At 55.3% G+C, this 21,832-nt stretch overlaps 1 protein-coding gene across 2 annotated transcripts in view; it reads left to right on the top strand.

Annotated features, from left to right (window-relative positions):
• Nucleotides 1-16,815, top strand: part of ZC3H3 (zinc finger CCCH-type containing 3) — an 87,832-nt gene extending 71,017 nt beyond the window's left edge. The window contains exons 10-13 of one of the 2 annotated variants that reach the window (XM_034668709.1): nucleotides 13,179-13,351; nucleotides 13,957-14,128; nucleotides 14,397-14,595; nucleotides 16,336-16,512. In XM_034668709.1, coding sequence (XP_034524600.1) covers nucleotides 13,179-13,351; nucleotides 13,957-14,128; nucleotides 14,397-14,595; nucleotides 16,336-16,367 — 576 coding nt within the window. In that variant the 3' untranslated portion in view covers nucleotides 16,368-16,512. Of the gene's footprint in view, nucleotides 1-13,178; nucleotides 13,352-13,956; nucleotides 14,129-14,172; nucleotides 14,240-14,396; nucleotides 14,596-16,335 lie in introns of both variants that reach the window. The other variant, XM_034668710.1, reaches the window with a different exon arrangement.
• The last annotated feature ends 5,017 nt before the right edge of the window (nucleotides 16,816-21,832 follow it).

The following is a 21,832-nucleotide window of genomic DNA, read 5'->3' as shown; positions in this document are numbered from 1 at the left end:
CAGGGGGGATGGTGGCAAGTAGAACTTTCTTTGCCGCCTTTGGAGCAGGCCTTGGGCAAGTGTTAGCTCTTGTTGAGTTGGCTGTGGTGTGAAGTCGGATACCACTTAGGCTTCATCCGTGGAGCGGGCCCTGTCCCTCCAAACTGCGTACGAGACTTCCCCTTCTCTCCTGTCTGCTTCGGGTGCCTGTTTTGAGAAGCCCAGCTTCGTGGAGGGGCAGCTCCAGTGTCGCCGGTTCACCGCACAGGCAGGGTCGTGCAGCGGTCCCCAGCACCCAGTCCCAGAGCACGTCTGTCACTCCAGACACTCCTTCACTTCCTTTGTGGTCAGTCCAATCTGCGCTCCCCCCAGCCAGACGGTAGTGATCTACCCGCAGTCTCTGCACATGGGTCTTTTCTGGATGTTTCCCACCTGGAAGTCCTGCAGCACACAGCCTTTGCAGTCCGCCCTCTCTCTTCTAATCTGATTTTGAGGGTCAGGCCCACGCTCCTTTTCACGGCTGAACAGTGCACCATTGTGGGCAGAGACCCCGTTGTGTTCATTCATTCGTCAGGGGGTGGACGTTTGGGTTGTCCCCAGTTTGGGGCCATGTGAACGTTCGTGTGCGAATCTGTGTGAGCCCACGGGCTCTCGTCCTCTTGCGTAGACACCTAGGAGTGGTGTTGCTGGGTCATGTGGTGGCTGCAGGCCTCACTACGTGGTTTCTCGTGTGGCCGCACTGCCTTACGGTGCCACCGGGAGCGAATGCGGCTTTCATTCGGTCACGTGCTTGCCAGCACTTGTCACAGTCTGTCCTGTTGACCTCGGCTCTCTGGCACTGCGAGGTGGCCTCACTGTGGCTTCATTTTGCGTTTCCCTGACAGCTAATGATGGTCAACGCTGCGTGTTTCTTGGCCATTCCTTTATCTTTGTTTACACTGTTTTATTGAGGGGGCGCTCTGTGGCTCAGGCGGTTGCGCGTCTGATTCTTGATTTCGGCTGGGGTCATGATCTCAGGGTTGTGGGATCGAGCCCCCATGTCAGGCTCTGCGCTCAGTGGGGAGTCTGCTTGAGTTTCTCTCTCCCTCTCCTTCTGCCTGCTGCTCTCCCTGCTCCTTCTCTCTCTCACTCTCTCTCTCAAATAAATAGTTCTAAAAAAAATTTTTTTAAATAAAATCTTAAAAAAAAAACCCACAGTTTTATTGAGATAAAATTCATGTAGCATACAATTCACCTATTTAAGTGTACAACAGAATGATTTTTAGTATATTACATTATTAAATTTTTTAATTGTGATAAAATAAATATAATGTAAAATTTGCCGTTTCTTTTTCTTTTTAAAAAATTTTTATTATTTGAGGGGTGTCTGGGTAGCGCAGTCGTTAAGCATCTGCCTTCGGCTCAGGGCATGATCTTGGCGTTATGGGATTGAGCCCCACATCAGGCTCCTCTGCTGGGAGCCTGCTTCTTCCTCTCCCACTCCCCCTGCTTGTGTTCCCTCTCTCGCTGGCTATCTCTGTCAAATAAATAATAAATAAAATCTTTAAAAAAATAAAAAATAAAATAAAAATAAAAATGTTTATTATTTGAGAGAGAGAGAGTGAGCACAAGCAGGGGGAGGGGCAGAGGGAGAGGGAGAAGCAGGTCCCTGCTGAGCAAGGAGCCCGATGTGGACTCTATCCCAGGACCCTGGGATCCTGACCTGAGCTGAAGGCAGACGCTCAGCCGACGGAGCCATGCAGGCGTCCCCGAATTTGCCGTTTCTATCTGTACAACGCAGTGGCATTGCTCGCACTCACGGTGTTGCACGGCCACCACGACGGTCTGTTCCAGAACTTTTTCATCACCCCGGGTGGAAGCCGGAAGCAGTCAGGGATGACTCCCCACTACCCCTGCTCCTCAGCCTCGGGCACCGCCAGTCCCTGTGGACTGGCCTGTTGGTGGGTATTTAATAGCGGTAGACTCCTCGCGTCTGTCCTCTTGTGTCCGCTTCTCTCACTCAGCGGGTTGTCGGCACTCGTCCATGTGGTAGCCTGTACCTCACTCCTCTGAGGGCCGATGACATCCCATTTACATCCGGACCACACTCTGGGGGACACTTGGGTTGTGCCTTCTGGGTTCCGTAGCTCATGCTGCTGTGGACGTGGTCGTGTCAGCCTCTCTTCGAGTGCCTGCTGTCACGGCCTTTGCGTGGATAACCGGGAGTAGAACCGCGGGACCATCTGGCAGTTCGAGGTTGAGCTTTTGGAGGAACCGACAAACTGTTTTCCATGATGGTTGTGCTATTGTACGTCCGTACCAGCAGCTTACCTCCTCACCAGGTCCCTGTTATCCCCCCTTCTTCTAAGAGCCGTCGTAGTGGGTATCTGGTTGTTTAAACTTGCATCGCCCTGAAGACTAAGGATGTGGAGCACCTTTTTGTGTCCTTGTTGGTCATTGGTACATCTTTGCAGAAATGTCTGTTCACCTCCTTTGCCCGTTTTTGAATGGGATTGTTTGGGGGTGTTTTGTTGTTGAGTCGTAAGACTTCTTTATATGTTCTGGAAATTAAACCCTTGTCAGAATAGGATGTATGACTCTTTCCTCCCATTCTGTCTTTTCACTCTCTTGACAGTGGTACTTTGATGCATGACAGTTCTTCATTGATTAAGTACAATTTATCTGTTTTTTTTCCATTGCATGTGTTTTGGGTGTTATATCCAAGAAACACTTGTCCAACGCAATGTCAACAAACCTTTTCCCTGTGTATTCTTGTAAGGGTTTAATAGTTTCAGTTCTTAAGTTTAGGTCTTTGATCCATTTTGAGTCAGTTTCTGTATGCGGTATAAGACGAGGGCCCAGCGTCAGTCTCCTGTGTGTGGACAGTTTGCCCAGCACCATTTGCTGAAAAGGCTGTGCTTCCCCCACTGGCACCTTGTTGAAAGTCTGTTCACCATATATATGGTGGTTCATTTCTGGGTACTGTGTTCTGTTCCATTGGTCTCTATGTCTATCCTTAAGCAAGTGTTTTGCTTATGATAGCTTTGTAATAAGTTTTGAAATCAGGAAATATAAATCCCTCAATTTTATTGTTCTTTTCCAAGATTATTTTGACTATTTGGGGGTCATTTGAGATTCCATATGAATTTTAGGATAGGCTTTTTCTTTAAAAAAACAAAAAACGGGGGGTGGCTTTGGAATTTTGGTAGGGATCGCATTGAATCTGTAGGTCATTCTGGGTGCTACAGTCATCTTGATAATAGGAAGTCTTCCAGTCCATGAACATGGGATGTCTTTCCATTTATTTAGACCTTCATTAATTTCTTTCAGCAGTATTTTGTAGTTTTTAGTGTGTAAGTTTTTTGCCTCCTTGGTTAAAGTTATTCCAAAGTATCTTACATTTTTTTATGTTATTGTAAATGGAATTTTTTAAAATTTCCTTTTTTAGATTGTTCTTTGCAAGTGTGTAGTAGTAAGTTGATTTTGTGTGTGTGTGTGTTTATTTTATATTCTGGAATTTTGCTGACTCCATATATTAGCTCTAACAATTTTTTTGTGGGTTCTTTAGGGTTTTCTATATGATGATGTCATCTAACAGAGATAATTTTCTTCCTTTTAAACTTAGATTTTACATATTTTTAAAATATTTATTTAGCCTAATTGACTAGAATTGCTAGTACTGTGTTGAATAAAAGTGGCAAAAGGGGGCATCCTTGTCTTGTTCTTTGTCTTAGAGGAAAAGCTTTTAGTCTTTCACCATCATTGAATGTGATGTTAGTTGTGGGCTTTTCACATATGATTTTTATCCTGTTGGGGATGTTCCTTTCTATTCCTAGTTTATTTTGTGTTTTTATTGTAAAAGGTGTTGAATCTTGTCAGATCTTTTTTGCTTCAGTTGAGATGATCATGTGGTTTTCTTCTTCCTTTATTCTATTAAGGTGGCCAATCAGTCATATTGACCACCTTGAATTACATTTATGTTGATTGATTTTTGTATGTTGAATATCCTTGCATTCTAAGAATAAATCCCATTGCTGAGTTCAGTTTTCTAGTATTTTGTTGATGATTTTTTGCATCTATATTTATGATGAATTATTGATCTGTAGTTTCCTTTCCTATAATATCTTTGGTTTGGTATCAGGGTAGGGGTAGCCTCATAGGTTGTTTGGCTATTTGGAGCTGGGAAGGATTCCTTACACTTCAGTTTTTTGGAAGGATTTGAGAAGAATTGGTGTTCATTCTTCTTTATGTAGTTTAGTAGAATTCACCAGTGAAGCCCTCTGGTCTTGAGCTTCTCTTTATTGGTAGGTTTCTGATTGCTGACTCAGTCCCCTCACTATATAAAGAGCTAGTCAGAGTTTCTGTTTCTTCTTGAGTCAGTTTTTGTGGATTGTGTATTTTTAGGAATTGGTCCATCTCATCTAAGTTTTTAAAATCGTATGTGTAGAATTGTTTGAAGTACGCCCTGATTATCTTTCTGATGTGTGCAGGGTCTGTAGTGACCTGTTTCATTCCTGATATTGAATATTTGTGACTTTTACCTTTTTTCTTTGTTTGTTTTGCTAGAGGTTTGTCAATATCATTGATCTTTTTAAAGGGTCAGCTCTTTGTTTCATTGATTTTTCTTTTTTTTTTTCTTTTTGGTTTTATTGATTTCTGCTCATATCATTACTTTTTCTGTTCCTTTGGGTTTATTTTGCTCTCCCCCCCCCCACCCCGGGTCTTGAGGTGGGAATTTCGACTATTGATTTGAAATTTTTCTTCTTATGTATGAATTTAGTTAGCTGGGTCCTACAAATTTTGAGATGTATTTTCATTTAGTTCTGGTTGTTTTTGTTTGTTGTTTCCCCCCACCCCTTGAGACTTTCTCTTTGGTCCACAGATTATTGTTTGGTTTCCAAGTGTTTGGAGATTTTCCTGTTATCTTTCTGTCACTGATTCCTAGTTTTGAGTCTATGATGGTGAAGAATATACTCTGCATGATTTTAATTCTTTTAAGTTTTTTGGGTTTTGTGTTATGGCCCAGGATATGCTTGGTATATGTTCTGTGGGCACTTGAAAAGAATATATACTTGATCCTTGTTGAGTAAAGTGGAATGTGTTATAAATGTTGATAAGATTTTGCTGGTTAAAGGCATTTCTGAATTCTTCTGTATCCTTGCTGATTTTCGATTTAGTTGTTCAGTCAGTTGTTGCGAGAGGGGTGTTGAAGTCACCACCTATAATTTTGGGTTTGTTTCTTTCTCCGTTCATATCTATCAGTTTTTACTTCATGTATTTCGTAGCTCCTATTTTGTGCATGTAAATTTAAGATCGCTAGGTCTTCTTGATGGAGTGATGCTTTTATCAGTATAAAATGTTACCTCTCTGTAATTTTCTTTACTCTGAAGTCTGCTTTATGTGGTATTAATGTGGCCACTCCTGCTCTCTTTTGATCAGTGTTTGCATGATATAACTTCTTTCCCTCCTTTTGCTTTGAGCTTACCTATCACACTATATTTGAAGTACCTTTCTTGTAGACAGCAGATAGTTGGGTCATCTTTTAAAATTGACTTGTCAATCTTTGTCTTTTAATTGGTATATTTAGGCTAGTTACAGTTAATGTAATTATTGCTATGTTAGGGGTTAGGTCTGCAATTTGATTTCTGTTAGTTTCTGTGTTTTGTTCTGTTCTTCATTTCTGTCTATTTATCTGTTACTTGAACAATTTTATTGTTCTTATCACTGGTGTTGTCATTTACCAGTTCAGTTGAAGTGCAGAAACCTCACCTTCCTTTATGTCCCTTTACCCTTCTCCATCCATACCTGCCTTGCATATGTCTTTCACAGACATTTAAAACCACAGCAGACACTGACAGTTTTTGCTTCAATATCCAAACATAATTGAGGAGACTCAAGGGAAGTCTGGTGAGTTTACCCATATTTTGGTCATCTCAGTCTGCCCTTCTGTTGTTCCAAGGCTTTGTCTCTTATTGTTTCCTTTCTGTTTAGAAAACTTACTATAGCATTTTTAGGGCAGGTCTGCTGGTGACAAATTCTCGTGGTTTTCCTTCATCTAAGAATGTCTGGATTTTCCCACATTCTTGAAGGATATTCTTTTGCTGAATACGGGCTTCTGAGCTGATGGCTCTCCCTCTCGGCACTTGTAAACGTCATACTACCTCCTCTGGCCTCGGTGGTGCTGAAGGAGAAATCCACTGGCATTTGAACTTTCCCCCCACAGGTAACGTGTCACTTTTCTCTGGCTGTTTGGAGGATTCTTTGTCTGTAGCTTTTACAAGTTTGACTGTGCTGCAGTTTTTGGTGGATTTCTTTGCTTTTTACTGTTTTGGGTTCACTCAGCTTCTTGAATCTGTAGGCTTATGTTTTTTGGCAAGTTTGGGATATTTTCAGCCATTACTCTTGTGTTCTTTCTCCTCTCCTTCCACAGCTCTGATCGCATGAATGTGGTATTCCCACAGGCTCTTGAGGCACTCTCCATGTTAGAAAGTCTGTTTTCTTTCTCTGTCAGGCAGATTGGTTAATTTCTGTTATTCTGTCTTCCAGCTCATGGAGTCTTTCCTTGGTGCCTCCCTTCTGCTGTTGAGACCATACACTGAGTTTTTTTATTTCAGTTATTATACTTTTCAGTTCTAAAATTTCCATTTGGTTTTACCTTTTATTTTCTTTTTCTTGGTTGAGACTTTCTATGTTTTCATTGTTTTAGCAGGTTTTTAATTGCTTGTTGAAACACATTTGTGGGGGATACCTGGCGAGCTCGGTTGGCAGAGCGTGAAAGTCCTGATCTTGGGGTTGTGAGTTTGAGCCCCGTGTTGGGTATAGAAATTACTTAAGAATAAAATCGTTAACACAATACAATAAGCACCTTCACGGTGCCCCTTTAAAATCGTTGTCACACCTCTGTTACTTCCTGCTGCCGTCTGCTCTATTGTCTGGAATTCCATTCCGTTTAAGGTCTGTACCTTTTTCTGGTGTGATGAGCCACTTTTTATTGAAACCTGGACATGTTATGAGGGTCTGGATCTTATTTAAACCTCCTATTTCAGCTAGTGCCCTGTGACACCGTGGGTGCAAGGGGAGTAGAGATCCAGGCCCCCCAGTTGGCCTCCACTGACGCCTGAGGAGGGGTTTCCCTTTTCCTCCTGGGTGGGTGGTATACTTACTTCCCGCCAAGCCTCCACTGGGGCTTCCCTGACTGGGAGGGGAAGGGGCCCCCACATTCCCACTTCTTCAGGGCCGCCTCTGGCACCACCTCAGCAAGGCAGGAAGGGGCACTGGGGGCCAGGTCTCCCCACCCAGTCTTTGCTGGCCTGGGTGGGGTGGACAGTGTATCAAGGGATCTGGGGGCGCCTGGGTGGCACAGCGGTTGAGCGTCTGCCTTCGGCTCAGGGCGTGATCCCGGCATTATGGGATCGAGCCCCCACATCAGGCTCCTCCGCGATGAGCCTGTTTCTTCCTCTCCCACTCCCCCTGCTTGTGTTCCCTCTCTCACTGGCTGTCTCTGTCNCCCAAAAAAAAAAAAAAAAAAAAAAATCTTAAAAAAAAAAAAAAAAGGGATCTGGCTGGACTGTCCTTTATCTGCACCTGTGGACACTTCCAGATTGCTGCTTCAGCTCCATGTCAGGAATGACAAAGCAGAAAAAAGTTCCGGGGACCCACTGCCACATTGGCCTGTAGGTCCCTGACAGACCCTTCCTGTGGTCATTACCTGTGTGGTGCCCAGTGCCCCCTGCCGCCTGCTTCACTGCTCCTCTGGGGGTGGTTATTCACTGCAGGGAGCCCGGCACGGACTGTGCTCATGATTTATGTGTTTGATAAGCTGCTTGTTTGTAAAACTGTGGATTTACGGAGAAGTTGCAAAGCTAGTGCAGAGTCCCCACGCACCCCTCCTGCAGCCCTTGCTGTGGCTGGCCCCCGCCAGCAGCAGGCTAACCGTCCAAATTGGAAGAGTAGCATGGGTGTATTCCTGCCAACCTGACTCCAGACTCGGTCTGCACTCTGTCTGGTTTCCCCCTAATTTCCGTCTTCTGGGGCAGCCCATTGGATTTGGTTACCATTTTGGAGTGAATGACTGAGTGAGGCCTTGACCCAAATGACCACAGGAGTGGACGAGGATGGGTGCCTCCGGGGGGTGCTTAGAGGGAGAGTGGTTGAACACAGAGGAGGGATGGGGTGGGGGTCCGGGACTGTCTCCAAGCTGGGGAAGAGGCAGCTGTGGTGTGGGAGCGTGGGAAGGAAGACGGCGAGTCACTGGGCGCAGGGGACGTTGATGAAGCACCCCACTGGCATTGCGGGCAGAAGAAGTGGGAACTGGCCCCCAGGAGGGACAGGTGGCGATGGAGGCCACTGTTTGGCCGTCTGAGGATGGAGACGAGCCAGCAAGCAAGACCCGGGAGGAGTGGGAAGGCCAGGGGCCCCTGCACAGCACCGTGTTCGGGCTGCTGTGGATGAGCTAGATGGAAGATTAGGGCCTGCTCTTGGGCAAGGAAGAGCGCGCTGTGGAGACGCAGGCGGCCCACCTGAGTCCTGGCAGACTGGCCGGCCTGGGAAGGAGGTGGGGACTGTGGGAGCCCCGGTGGCTGTGGGGGCGAGCACAAGTGGGCATTGCACTTGGTCCTGGCCTCTCATGGCCTCACGCCTCTGGAAGGTGCTTCATGGAGGTCCGCCGACGGCCTGTGGGAGTCAGGGCGTTAGCGCTTGTCATTAGCAAGGTGCAGGCCACCAGTCTGGGGGGTAGGCGACCTGCTGTCGTAGATGCTGGAGACGGTTTCCGGGTGGCTTATGCCCACTCACGCTTGTGGACCGGTTTTCTTGCCAGTACTTGGTGACATTCAACCTCTTTTTTCCTCTTTGAACAATTGAAGGACGAAAAGTTACTTCACTGTGTTTTTTAATTTGCCTTTCCTGGACTTATGAGGCCAAATGCCTTCCCTGTGTTTAAACCTTTTGGGCCTTTCCTTCTGAAAAATACCTGGGGTTTTTTGGTTTCTTTAGGTGAGAGTGGGGACAGTTTTCCACTGGGTTGGTTTTCTCTTGCTGATCGCAGGGAATTTATAAGGTATAAATATGAACATAAAAATACATAAATATAAACTATTCTGGACATTAGCCTTTTGTCAGTCACATAAGTGGCAAATATCTTCTTTGTGGTTTATTTTTTCCCTTCTTTGTGGTGTTTTGAAGAACAGAAGTTCTTAATTTTAGGGAAAATGATTTTATCAATCTTTCTTTACAGCTTGCACCTTTGTGTCTTGTATGAAAAATCCTGCCACCTTCCAGAAGTTTGGCGGGCCTTCCAAAAGCCCCGTAGGCTGGCCTTTCACATGTGGGCCTGTCTCCTTTGATCTAAGTGTCTGATGTGAGGTCGGGGTCCAGTTTCATTTTGCCCAAGCACTTTGCATTGGAAGGCCCATTTCCCGTAGGGTTCGTGGACGGGGCTCTGTCTCGGGGCTCTCGACTCTGCTCTGTGTGTATCCTTGAGCCGGTTCCGTGCTCGCCGGATTCCTTGAGCCTCACGGTAATTCCTAAATACAAGGTAAATTCTTTCACCTTGTTCTTCTTCGTAGGTGTTTTCACCTTTATCCTTCCAGAACTATGTTTTAGATCCAATGTAACTTAAAAAAAAAGTTAGAAATTTGATTGAGATTGTCCTGAATCGGGGTCCCTGTTTGGTGAGCATTGGTCCCGGTCTTTCCAGGGAGTCTCTGTGCCTGTGAGCCGGCACCTGGCTCTGCTTGCACAGGCTGTGCCTCGATGCCTTTTACTGAAGCTCTTCTTTGTCTCCGTGACATTTGTTCCTGTCATTTTTATTATTATAAATAACGTGTTTTGAAATTTTATATTTTCACTGTTCATTGGTGTGTAGACAAGCAGTGCTTTATACTGATTTTGTCTCCAGGAGCCCTGCTAAACGATATTAGTGATTGTTCCAGTTTATCCACAGACTCTCCAGTTTGCTACATAAATAGAAACGTATCTTTTGCAGATAACGGCCATTTTCCCTCCTTTGAGCTCAAATGTGTTTTCTCCCTTTTCTTGCCTCTGCCCCAGCTGTGGTCCCAGCACAGTGCTAATTGGTGATGGTAGTGGGCTTCCCGCCTTTCCCCACTGCGAGTGATGCTTTCCGGAAGGTTCTTTCAAGAAACCCATTATATTGGGGCACCTGATGGCCCACTTGATTGAGTGTCTGACTCTTGATTTTGGCTCAGGTCGTGATCTCATGGTCCTGGGATCAAGGCCCAAATCAGACTCCCCCTCCTTCTATCCCTCCCCCCACTGGCACTCTCTCTAAAATAAATAAGTAAACCTTTTTTTTTTTTTAAAGAAACCCTTTGTATTAAACTAAGGAAGTTCCATTCAACCAGTAATCTGCTAAACTTTGAATTAATGCTGAATTTATGAAACACTATTTGTATCTGTTGAGGCCACGGTATGATTCAGCGTGCTCATTTCCCTTTGTTGATTTTCTCAGTTAAACCGACCTTGCATTCCTGAGGTAAGCCCAGCCTGGTCCTGGTGCGGCAGTGTGTCCGTGCCCTGCGGGACTCTGTCACACCTCATGTAGACGTGGCTGAAAATGGCCTGAGTGCCCTTTTGTGGTCTCGTCTGGTCAGGTTCGCTCTCGGGGCCGCCTCAGCCCTGGGACGGAGTTGAGAGTCGTCCTCTGCCCCTGGCTGTGGACTGTTTCCTGCAAGGCCGGCTTGCTGGATGAGCGGTGGGGCCCCAGGAAGACCCTGGGCTGCAGCTTGCTGTGTTTCTTAACTACTGATTCACATGCATTTATGGTCCAAGGAATATTGGCTCACGTTTTGTTTTTTTTTCTTGTCAGTGTTTCTAGAATTTGTCAGTTTCCTGTGTGTTTTCATGTTCGTTGGCGTAGAGGTTGTTGGTTATGTTGCCCTGGTGGCTCTTCCTCTGCAGTGCCAGTCCCAGGGCACACTTGTCCTTCCTAATGCTTATGTGTCCCTCTATTTCCTGATTCATCTTACCAGACACAGTTATTAACGTCTCCAGAGAACCAACTCCTTGCCCTCTTGGTTTTTGCTGCTCGTTCGTTTCTTCATCGGTCTCTGCTCTTATCTTGTATTTCCTTCCCTCTGCTTAGCACGGGTCATTCTGCTGTCCCCCCACCTGCTGAGCTGGGCCTGCTCCCTAACCCCTAGCGGAGCCTGCAAGCCTGAGGTCATCTCTCCGTGGTTTCTTATTTGACCTGCAATTACTTAGTAGTGTTTTTGCTAATTTCCAGGCGTTTGGGGTTTTCTGGAGCTTCTGTTTGGTGGTTTGGCTTCATTCTTTCCTCAGTGAGCCGGGTCTGCATGAAGATGTGAGGCCCTTGGAATTAGAGACACAGTTTGTGTCCAATACCCTTCTGAGTAGCTTTCTGCCATCATTGTACTTTGTCGACAGCTCTTGGAGGATTCAAGAACATTCTTCACATCCGACCCTGGATGTGTGGTGGTTCTAGGGAGGAGGGTTATAGCTCAGACCAGCACTGCCCAGTAGGAAGGTCTGCCGGATGTGAGCCACATGTGGGATATTAAGTGTTGTAGTAGCCACCTTAGAAGAGCGAAAACGGAACAGGTGAGGTAAACTTCAGTTAATCCACCACACATTTCCACACGCAGTCAGGGAGGAAACGTAACTGTGGCCTTTTACGTTCTTCCTTCTTGCCGAGCCCGGCGTCCTCGGATCTGGCAGCTCCATGCTGCCGCCGAGGCTCGGGGTGGCTGTGTGGCTTGTGGCTACTGCCCGGGACAGCTCAGGGGCAGGCGCCCTCCGGCCACCTATCTGCGTGCACTCAGCGTCCCGGGAACTGGCTTCTCTTGTCTGGTGCCAGGTCTTCTCCACGCAGAGACCCTTCCTGTCCCCCCCCAAACTGTCCTCCTTCCCCAGCAGACCCCACCCTCTGGACTTGCCTGCTCTTTGAGCAGACCTCATGAGGCTTCAGCTCTGTGTGGCGGGCACAGGGGATTGAGCAAGTGAGCAAGCATTAGCCTTCTCTTGGGTGCAGGGATGGGTCTGGCCCCACCACGGGGCAAGCTGGCAGGGGGGTGCCGTGGGTGTTCAGGGGTCTCGCTGCCTGCCCAGATGGCCCTGCCAGTTCCAGCCTGCTCCCATCTGCATGCCAGCCCCCAAGCACCAGTGTGAGGGGCTTCTAGTCTGTTGGTGGCAGCTGGGGGGCAGGTGTGAGGCCAAGAATGGGGCTGGTGCTCAGATTCTGCTCCAAGAATGGGCACACGCTCCATGGGGTCCTCAACCAGGCTGTCAGTGCTGGGTGCTGGGTGCTGGGAGCAGGGCCAAGACGGGGGCTCCGAGGACGGGCTCCCAGGAGGGGCTTGGCTGGAAGTGGCTTCAAGGCTGTTCTCCGAGCGGTTCAGCCGGGACACAGCCCCCGTGCTGGGTGTGAGCGCCGTGGCCACTCCAGCGCCCAGGCTGGCTTTCAGCTCAGTTCTGGGTGGGATTGGCAGGGACTGTGTCTTTCCTGTTGCCTGATCCAACGTGAGGGGCAGTTGCTACATTCCGACTCTCCCAGGTCACGCCCACTGAGCCAGCTGCAGGGGTGGGAGGAGATCAGAGCACCCCTCCCCTGGAAGGGCCTCAGGCAGGAAGTAGGTGTGGAACAGGCCTGGAGAGCTGGGCCCCATCACTCCCGACAGCCCCCGCCCCGGAAGCGGGCAGGCCAAGGAAAGGCCAGCCATGGGCAGAGCTCCACGGCTCCCTGTGGGCCTGGTGGGCAGTGCTGAGGCCTCGTGCTGCCCCGAGCACCTGCTGGGCGGCACGCCCCAAACTGGGTATAATTAGCCACCGTGACAGGTGTGGTGGATCGGATGTGCGCTGGCCTCAGCCGACCTGGGCACCCCTGGGCTTGAAGCCTGATCCCCATGCAGTAAGGTCCCCCCAGGCACTGAGCCTCCCCCCACATCCCCATCTCCTGCAGTCAGGAGGGGGGATTAGTGCCCCAGGAATCCCCATCCCAGCCGAGCAAGACCCCCCCCCCCACGCCAGCCCGGTCCCTGCCTTCTGTCCAGGCCCAGGGCCCGGCTGGGCAGCGCTGGCCCTTGCCCTTCTGATTGCTCAGGGTGCATGGATGGGTGGCAGTGCAGGCTGCTCTGGCCTGGGGGGCCTCAGGCCCAGGTCGGGGGAGGCAGAGCAGGCGGGGCCACCCCCCAGGGTGCAGAGGCCTGGACGGACTCCCCCAGCTGCGCCTTTTCCCCCCACAGTGCAAGAAGAAACACACGCTGCTGTGCCCTGACTTCTCTCGCAGGGGCCTCTGCCCCCGGGGCGCCCAGTGCCAGCTGCTGCACCGCAGCCAGAAGCGCCTCGGCCGGCGGGCAGCCCCGGAGCCGGGTGGTGCACCTCCCAGGGCCAAGGCCTCCTCCAGCCACGGAGCCAGGTGACGGGGACAGTGGGTGCTGTGTGCGTCAGCTTGGGGCGGGGGGCGGGGGGGTTCCGGAAGCAGTTCCTCCCTGCTCTTGGAGACATTCAGGACCCGAGCGGGGAGCCCCTATACCCCTTCGCAGCCCTTAAGTCTTCAGACCCAAAAAGAAACCTCAGTTCAAAGTTGGGGATGAAGCTGAGGACCTCCCTGGCCCCGACTGGCCTGTGTGGGCCTGCCTGCTCCCTGCCCCACGGAGGAAGGTGGGGGCTTCTCAGCTACCCCACTCGCACCCCCAGGAAAGGGAGGATCCTGGGTGAGGCTCGTGGCTGGGGCCACATTGTGCTCACCTGTCCTGTGAGCGGGCTCTCTGGCAGGTGAGGACAGGGCCGGTGTGGAGCCGGGGCCTGCCGGCCAGGCTCACCCCAGCTGCCTCAGGCCAGAGGACCCATGTCATCACTGGCCAGTCCTTTGGGGCCGAGGGCCGGCCTCAGACCTGGATGCCGATGCCCCGTGGCTGCTGGGACAGGTGCCGCGCAGCTGGTCGGCTAGCGCCCTCTGGACCCCAGCCCTGCCGAGCAGCTGCCCACCCTCACACTCCTGCCCCCCTTCCTTTCCCACAGGAAGTCCTCGGCTGCCCAGCGCCCCACCACACAGACGCCCCGCTCCCCTACCTCCCTGGCTGCTGGCTCGGCCTCCCCTCCCTCCTCCCCACGCGTGCTAGCTGCAGCCTCAGGCTCTCCCCTGTCATCAAAGCCTCCCTCGTCCCCCTCTCCCTCCTCCTCCCCCCTCCCCCTCGCCCCCCTCCCTCCAAGCTGCCTTCCTTCATCTCCCTGCAGTCCTCGCCGAGCCCAGGAGGCCAGCCCAGGGCCCAGACCCCCAGAAGCCCCCCAACCAAGGACTCAGGTAGGCAGCTTGGCCCCTTGGGGCCCAGCATGGCACAGCCAGGGGCTCTCTTTTCAATGCCCACATCAGACCCACCGAGTCAGAACTCCCAGGTGGGTCCTGGGCTGGTTGCTGCTGGGCCACGCCCCCTGCTGGCAGGTGCTCACCTCCCACNCCCTCTCCCCCCTCCCCCTCCTCCCCCTCCCTGTCCTTGGACCAGGAGGAGCTGTCTCTCCAGGAGGAGGCTGCCTCGGCGGCGTCGACGGGCTCCGGCAGCCTCTCCAAGCTGCCTTCCTTCATCTCCCTGCAGTCCTCGCCGAGCCCAGGAGGCCAGCCCAGGGCCCAGACCCCCAGAAGCCCCCCAACCAAGGACTCAGGTAGGCAGCTTGGCCCCTTGGGGCCCAGCATGGCACAGCCAGGGGCTCTCTTTTCAATGCCCACATCAGACCCACCGAGTCAGAACTCCCAGGTGGGTCCTGGGCTGGTTGCTGCTGGGCCACGCCCCCTGCTGGCAGGTGCTCACCTCCCACCCATAGAGGCCGGGCCAGCCAAGGTGTGAGCGCCCACAGCAGCCGCTGCTGCCGCACAGACCACCCCAGCCAAGGGCTGATTTAATTAGAAAGCACCCATTTCTGTTAATTTGTTCTGGAAGATCACCGCGCACTCCTGGAGAGAACAGATGTTCCCTCTCCCCTGATGAACATTTGGGGCTTGGTAAATGGCTCCACTCAGCCTTGTTTAGGAGAGAAAAGAGGATTTTATGGCTGCAAACGACCCTTTCTGTAAACATTTTACAGCTCTCTGCGCGTTTGAGTGACGATAAACCCCACGCAGCTCGGCGGGCTGCAAATTTGCGACCATACGGCTATCATTTCATTGTCATATTTCACGGTTGTAACGTTAATGGAAGATGCTTGCCGCAGCCTTCTCTAACGGCTCCGCTGAGCACGCTCAAACGCCTGCCTCCGAGGGGCCGGGACGACGGTGCCTGTGTGCAGCCCCCACTTCAGGGCGCAAAGCTGCGGCCAGGCCTTCCACCTGCCCGCCTGGGACCAGGACACCAGCTACTTCCATCTGGGCAGGCTGCATTGGGGTGGGGAGGGAGCAGGCGGGGGCCCCAAGTCAGCCAACCCCAGGGTCACTGGAGGCCGGCAGGGTGGGCAAGGCCTAGGAGAGGCTGCAGAGACCTCCACTGGCCTCCGAGGCCCCATCAGCCTTTATTTCCCGCCAGCCCTCCCCCGACCTGGCCAGGGCTGGGAGCTAGAGGGGTAGGCGGAGGTGGGCCTGGGAGGGCTCCAGGGCAGGAGACCGGGCTGCACCCACCCAGGCAGCAACCCCGTGGGGCCCACGGCCTACAGGCAGAGGCCAGTGAAGTCTGCAGGCCTGGAGCCCTGGCTGGCTGGGCCTGGCCTCTGGGTTCTGGCTTGGCTGAGCCGGTGACTGGAGTCCTCAGTCCTGACATGGGGCCCAGGAGGAGCGGCAGGCTCACGGGAACACGCAAATGGTGCCGTGCCTTGGGGCAGCCACGTGGAGACGTCTGTGGTCAGTGGGGACGCCAGCCTGAGAGGTGGCCTGGAGCATTCATAGCAGAGGAGAGGCATTGAGGCCCAGTGAGGACTGGGCACGTGGGGCAGGAACCCCCCTTGGACATGACTTTTCATCCTCAGGCCCCCTGCTCTGCTGTGGGAAGCCCTCCCTGCCCCCAGGCCCTGTCCCTCTGCACAGGGACCCAGGTCCCTCCACCTCCCCAGCCAGCTGTTTGCACACGCACACGGTGCGGCTTCTTCCAGTGAGCTGGAAGGCACGGCGCAACCAGCGCAACCGCCACGTGCGGGTCTGGCAGCCTTGCCGCAGGTGTGAGCGTGCCCCGCGTCATCAGGCTGCGGGCAGACAGCATGCACCTGGTATTTATGGCCCCGCCGGCAGATTGCCGTGGCTCCCTGCACCCCAGGGCAGGCGGGGCCTGGAAGGCGGCCTGATCAGAGCCACTTCCCCACACTGCATGGGCCTGGGCTGGATGGAGTCTCCCCCATCCTGACCCAGAAGCTTTGGCAGTAGGGGCGCTCCTCCCTGGCTGGGGGGTTTCTGGCACCTGACCTTTGCCCCTCTTGGAACAGGGAAAACTCTGCACATCAAACCCCGTCTGTGAGGGCCCAGGGGGCCGGCCCGCGCCTACCTCAGCCCCTCGTTCCCGCAGAGGAAGGAGGCTCCGCCTGCCCCTGCCCCGGAGGAGGGGCCGCCTGCCACCGAGTCCCCCCCAGGAGCCCCGGGGTCGTTGCTCTGCCCGCCTGGCTTTCAGCCTTCCGTGACCAGTGTGCGCCCAGGGCCTCGGCTTGTCCTTGGGCCGGGCTCTGCCCAGCCAGCCCCTCTGCACACCCACCTTCCTCCCACCCCCACCCCCGGGTCCTCAGCCTCGCACCCAGGATGTGCTCCAACCCCCAGCCCAGAGGGGTGCCGGGCAGGGCTCACCGCCAGGCCTGTGCCCACTGTGGGTGTGAGAGCAGCTGTGCCACGCACCCCCCACCTTCCCCCAGGACTCCTGCCGGGCTCCCTGGTGGGTGTTTTATGTTCAGCAATAAAGGTTCTGTCCTGTGTCTGCTTGGCTCTTCTGACTGCCGTCACACCGCCGCCCAGCCCCGCCTGCACCAGCTTGGACGGACACATGCTGCCCACAGACCCCAGAGGTGCCCCCTCCCAGTGGTGTCTCGCGGAAGAGAAAGGGCTGCCCACAGATCTTAGCGGCTGCAGGGTCTCTGCACAGGAAGGTCGGCCCTCCTCCCCACCTCCCTGAAATGGCTCAGAGGGCTGGGGCAACCTTTCCCCCATGGCCTGGGCCCGAGAGGAGGCCCTGGGGACGTGTTGGATGCAACAGGCTGGAGCCAGGGTCCCCCAAGCTGAGGTTCCATCCCCAGCCCCTGCTCTGGGTGTCGGGAGAGTGGCTGGGCCGGGAAAGGGGAGGGAGGGCAGCCAGAGGTGTGTGCGTTGCTGGAGGGACCCCGGGGGCCTGGCTGAGGATTTAGCCTCCGCTCAGGGGCCCGGGACAGGGTTTGGGCTGACAGGGACCCTGGGAGGCCGGGCCCAAGGATTGGAGGGGCACGGGAGCATCCTGGAGATGTCCCCTCTCACTGCCCCATCACTGCACGCGTGTGTCCTGGCACTGCCCTCCCCGGCTGGCCGCCGGCTCCATGTCTCAGCCTGCAGTAGGGTCTGCTGCATGACCGCTGCCCCTCTGCCTGTCCCTGTGGGCCCTGCTTGCAAGGCCCGGCACTGGCCGGCACTGGCCGCAGCACGTGAGGGCCGCCTGTGGGTCCAGCGCAGGCCTATGCCCACACCACACCCTGGAGGGGCCCACCGGCCAAAGCAGATCCCTCCTCGGCCCAGCCCCACGCTCCACCCCCATGAGGCCATGATGGGAGCGGGGAGCAGGAGGGGTCCTGCTCCCCGCCAGTCCATGACTGGGGGGTGGTGAGGACCCCACTGGCTCACGGCAGGGGGCCTGGCTGCCGCAGAAGGGGAGCAAGAGGTCGCAGTCAGTTGTGGCGGTGATGGCTTCTGCCCCCTGCCCGGGACCCCATGCTGGTGGCCCTGGGGCCCGAGTAGTGTGCTCACGGCCCCTGCCGCTGTGATTGGGCAGCATGGTGGATTCTGGAGTCAGGCCTGGCTGGAAAGAAAGGGACTCCCCTTTCTCCCCATCAATAAACAGTGGAGTCCCCACTGTGGGCCAGCTCTCGTCCCCCAGCCACCCCTCGGCCCAGGCCGTCGGAGGAGCGGGGTGGACAGTGCGGTGGGGGCTGCAAGCCGCAATGGCAGGCAGTCCCTGGGGCTGGAGCCCAGGCCGCGGGCCACTGCCCCGTCTCCTGCCCCCTCCTCCCTCGGGGCCCCCCTCAGTGCCCACCGTGACCCCCCTACAAAGGCTGACCTTTGATGAGGGGAGTGGCCGGGGGGTAAATTCTCCCTCTGCCTGGACAGATAGACAGATGGCTGGAGACACGGTGGTTGGTCGGCCTGATCTGAGCTGTGGCCCCTTCAGACCCTCACCTCCTCCCAGCCTGCCTGCTCTTCCCTTCACAGTGGACAAGGGGACACGCACCCCAGGCTGCGGAGTGGGCAGCTGTGTGCACTGTGTGTGGGCTCCCCGCTGGGCAGCTGGGCCACTGCGTGCTGGACTGCCGCCGGGGCCGGCTCCTCCCAGAGCCACACTTGCTGCAGCTCAGCCAGGGTCTCCTGACTGCCCCAGAGCTATGCGGCCCATGCAGGCCCCATGTGAAGCCCACCACCAGAAGCAGCCGGTCTGACCGCCATGGGCCAGTGTGGAAGGCTCGGGAAGGGCTGGCACTCTGGGAAGCAGGAGACGCCGGGCCAATGGCTGCCCTGTTCTGGGCCTGGGCCCAGCTCGCCCACACTCCCTGTGACCCACTGGGGACCTTGTTGTCCCGGGCTCTGCCTCTTCAGAGTCCTGGCTCCTGGGCAGGCCAGGGGGTGGGGGTGGGGAAGCAGTTCCTCTGAGCAGACTGCACCCACTGGTCACTCTGGGCTTCTCATGCCAGGAGCAGGCCAGCAGAGACCCTCGGGGTTGAAGGTGCTGGTCACTTCACGCCACCTCAGACTAACCAAGCTGCCGGCTGAGGGTGACATGGATTCCAGGCAGAGCCTCTGGCCTTTGCAGAGAGCACAGCATGGGCTCCTCCGGGCCTGGGAAGGGCCACCGCCTCTCCTGGATCCTACTGTCTCTGGCCCCAGGCCCATGCCCTTCCGTGGACTGTCCCGGGGTGGCAGGTTATGGGGGCTGTCAGAAATTGGCTGCACAAGGATGGGGGCCCCCACGTGAGGGCGGCAGGCTGGCCCTGGGCCCCTGGCGCTGGCTCTCGCACATGGCAGCCTCCTCATTTTAAGTGCACGTGAGCCCCCTAAGGGGGGAGGGGCACTGGGCCCTGTGGTCACTGAGCCCAGAAAGGGGGTGTGGGGGAGATGGGACCCCGTCCGGGGGCTGAGCAGTGGGGACCGGACAAAAATGACCCGCCCAGACCCTGTGCAGCACACTTTCTGCCAGAGCGTTAATTGACATTAAGGGTCCAGAGCCCCAGGTAGTACGCACGGCCTAGGCCTAGAACAAGTGTGGGGGCTGGCGGTGGCACCCCCCACACCCTGCAACAAGCTCCCACAGCCCCTCCCATGCTCCTGGCCAGCCTCTCACCTGCTCCCGGGGCTCCCTCCTCTCTGAGAGGAGCGGGACCTGCGAGCTGCTTCCAGGCACAGAACCTGGCTGACTATCCCCCGCTGATAGAAGCCTCCAAAGGCTCTCCTCCTGCGGCCCAATGGGGGCAGCTCTGGGGCCTGGGGGAGCCCAGGGCGTCCACCAGCCCCCAGGCAGCAGACTCTAGGAAACGGCATCCTGCACCGAGGAACCTGCCCCGTGAGACCCTGAGAGGGAGGCTGGGGGCCGGCGATCAAGGCCCGCAGGACTTCAGACCACAGACGCTGTCTCGGGGAGTCTGCTCCGTGGCGACAGGAGACGCCGCCACGCTGCGTGGTTTAATGATTGGGTTACTGCGTGGCTTATTTCTGCCCTCAACCCACTCGCACTCTGGTAGCCCCGCAGAGATGCTGTAGCCCCGTCGTGGCTCGGGGGGTGGGCAGACCGCCGCCGCACCTCGGCTAATGGCTAACCTAACGGCCAACCAGGCACTCGCAGAGATGCCAGGCACACCCCCCCCACCCCGCCGCCACTCTCTTGAACCCTCCCCCGGGGGAACCAGCCTCCACGCTGCGAGGAAGCCCGACCAGCCCACGGAGCGACTGTGTGCAGACACTGCCCAGATCCCGCCAGCAGCCTCCATTGTTGGCCAGGCCTGGGCTGGAAGACACTACCAGTGGCTCCAGCCATCAGCTGTCCCATCGCTCCCGCCTCCACGTCCTCCCGGCTGTGGGCCCCAAGCCTGGGTCAAACCACCCAACACGGAGCCCAGGCGCGTAATGAAAAGCCGCATTATGTCCTCACGCTGCACCAGAGATCTCTGGGCCACCTTCCTGATGAAAGATGCCCCCAGGGCAATGCAATAGGTACTCAGCAAAGGTTTGTGGGGTGCGCTTAAGGATGAGCCACGGGCGGCGCCTTCTCTGGGGCAGCTCGGGGCTGGCGGGCTCCTCTTCTGGCTGCGAACGGGCTGTCGAGGGAGCCGAGGGGACGGCGGTGATCTGGCTGAGGGCACCCAGCACGCCTGTCCGCTTTTCCTGGGCTGGATGGGGGTGGGCCTGGGTCCTCAGGGACTCCGCTCCCCAGCCCCTGCTGAGGAGAAAAGGAGCGGGCTTGGAGCCTGCCCCTGAGCCCGGAAAGGCCAGCACCACCCCTGGGCTCAAGAAGCCTGTCCCGCCCACTCTGCACAGTGCCCACAGGGGTGACCCCTCCCGAGCCTGCGGTCAGGGACTCTGGTGCCCTTTCCCACCGGCCTGACCGGGACCAACTGGCGATGAGAGTTCTGCAGAGGCCACACCCGGAGAAGGCAGCAAGAGGAGCGACCCTCTTGGGTTCCCTCTCTCTGGGAGCTTCGTGCCATCACTCAATAAACTTCGCTTCACTGTTGCTCAGTCAACCTTGCTTTGCTGCCCCCCCCCACAAAGGCAGCAAGAGGCTGGGGGGTCATGGGCCTCCTGCTCGTGAGGCTCCCAAGCCGCCAAGAGCTGAGGACAAGCCTGCTGGCCGGTCTGACCCCAAGGCCAGCGCCTGAGCCGGTCAGGGACACCGGGCCCTGCTTGCCCCAGGCCGCCTCTTCCCCAGGGCAGTGAATGAAGGAGTGGGTGCGGAAATGAAGTGCCAGGTGACTGAATCTGCATGTGATCGAAGGGGGGCCCAGCATCCCTGAATTTAGGGGGACCTGTCCCCACTTAGCTAGACTTGGTGGTGGCTGAGTGTGGCCTCCCTTGGAACGCAGGGTGGGGGGCTCTGAAGGGAACCCCAAACCCTGCAACGCAACTGGCAACCCATGTAGTTTGGAGCTCAAGCGCCAGCCGGGGGCCTTGCTTCTGCCACTGGCTGTGCCGGGTCCCCGCAGGGGCAGGAGGGAGGGTCCTCGTGGTGGGCCTGACCCTGCCTGCCTGGCAGAATGCTGCCGGCAGGCTTGTGTGGGCAAGGAGGAGGGCTGAGTGGTGCCCTCCTGGCACCGCGAGGCTGGGCCGCCCCATGACATCTTAGGAAGTGGGGTTTTGCTCCCACTTGTGTGATTTTTTGTTATTATAAGATAATAGGTATTTATGCCTGGAACAAGATAAAAACAAGCTGTCCTACTGACTTCCTGCCCAGGTCCTTCCAGAATTTTCTTTCGATGCACAGATGGTTATATTTAAGATTGCATTTAATTGTGAAAGTCCTGTAACAGCAGTATAGAAAATTGGGGGGAGGGACCCCAAGCACTCCAGGTGGCGGTGAAGTAAGGCACGATCCCTCCCACTCCATCTGCCCTGGAGCGGTCGCGTCCAGGGCCCTCCCCCCGCCCCCCGTCCCGCTCCGGGAGCACGCCCCGCTGCACGGTCGTGCGCGTCCGACGCCCCTCGGCCGCGGGCCCGAGTCTCTCCCACCCCCGCGCCCCCCGGGTCCCCCCGCTCGGCTCTCCGGCGCCC

This window comes from Ailuropoda melanoleuca, chromosome 9 (assembly GCF_002007445.2).
Source record: "Ailuropoda melanoleuca isolate Jingjing chromosome 9, ASM200744v2, whole genome shotgun sequence".
Lineage (NCBI taxonomy): Eukaryota > Metazoa > Chordata > Mammalia > Carnivora > Ursidae > Ailuropoda > Ailuropoda melanoleuca.
The sequence above is the reverse complement of the archived record's forward strand: the minus strand, read 5'-3'. Positions and strand labels throughout refer to the sequence as shown.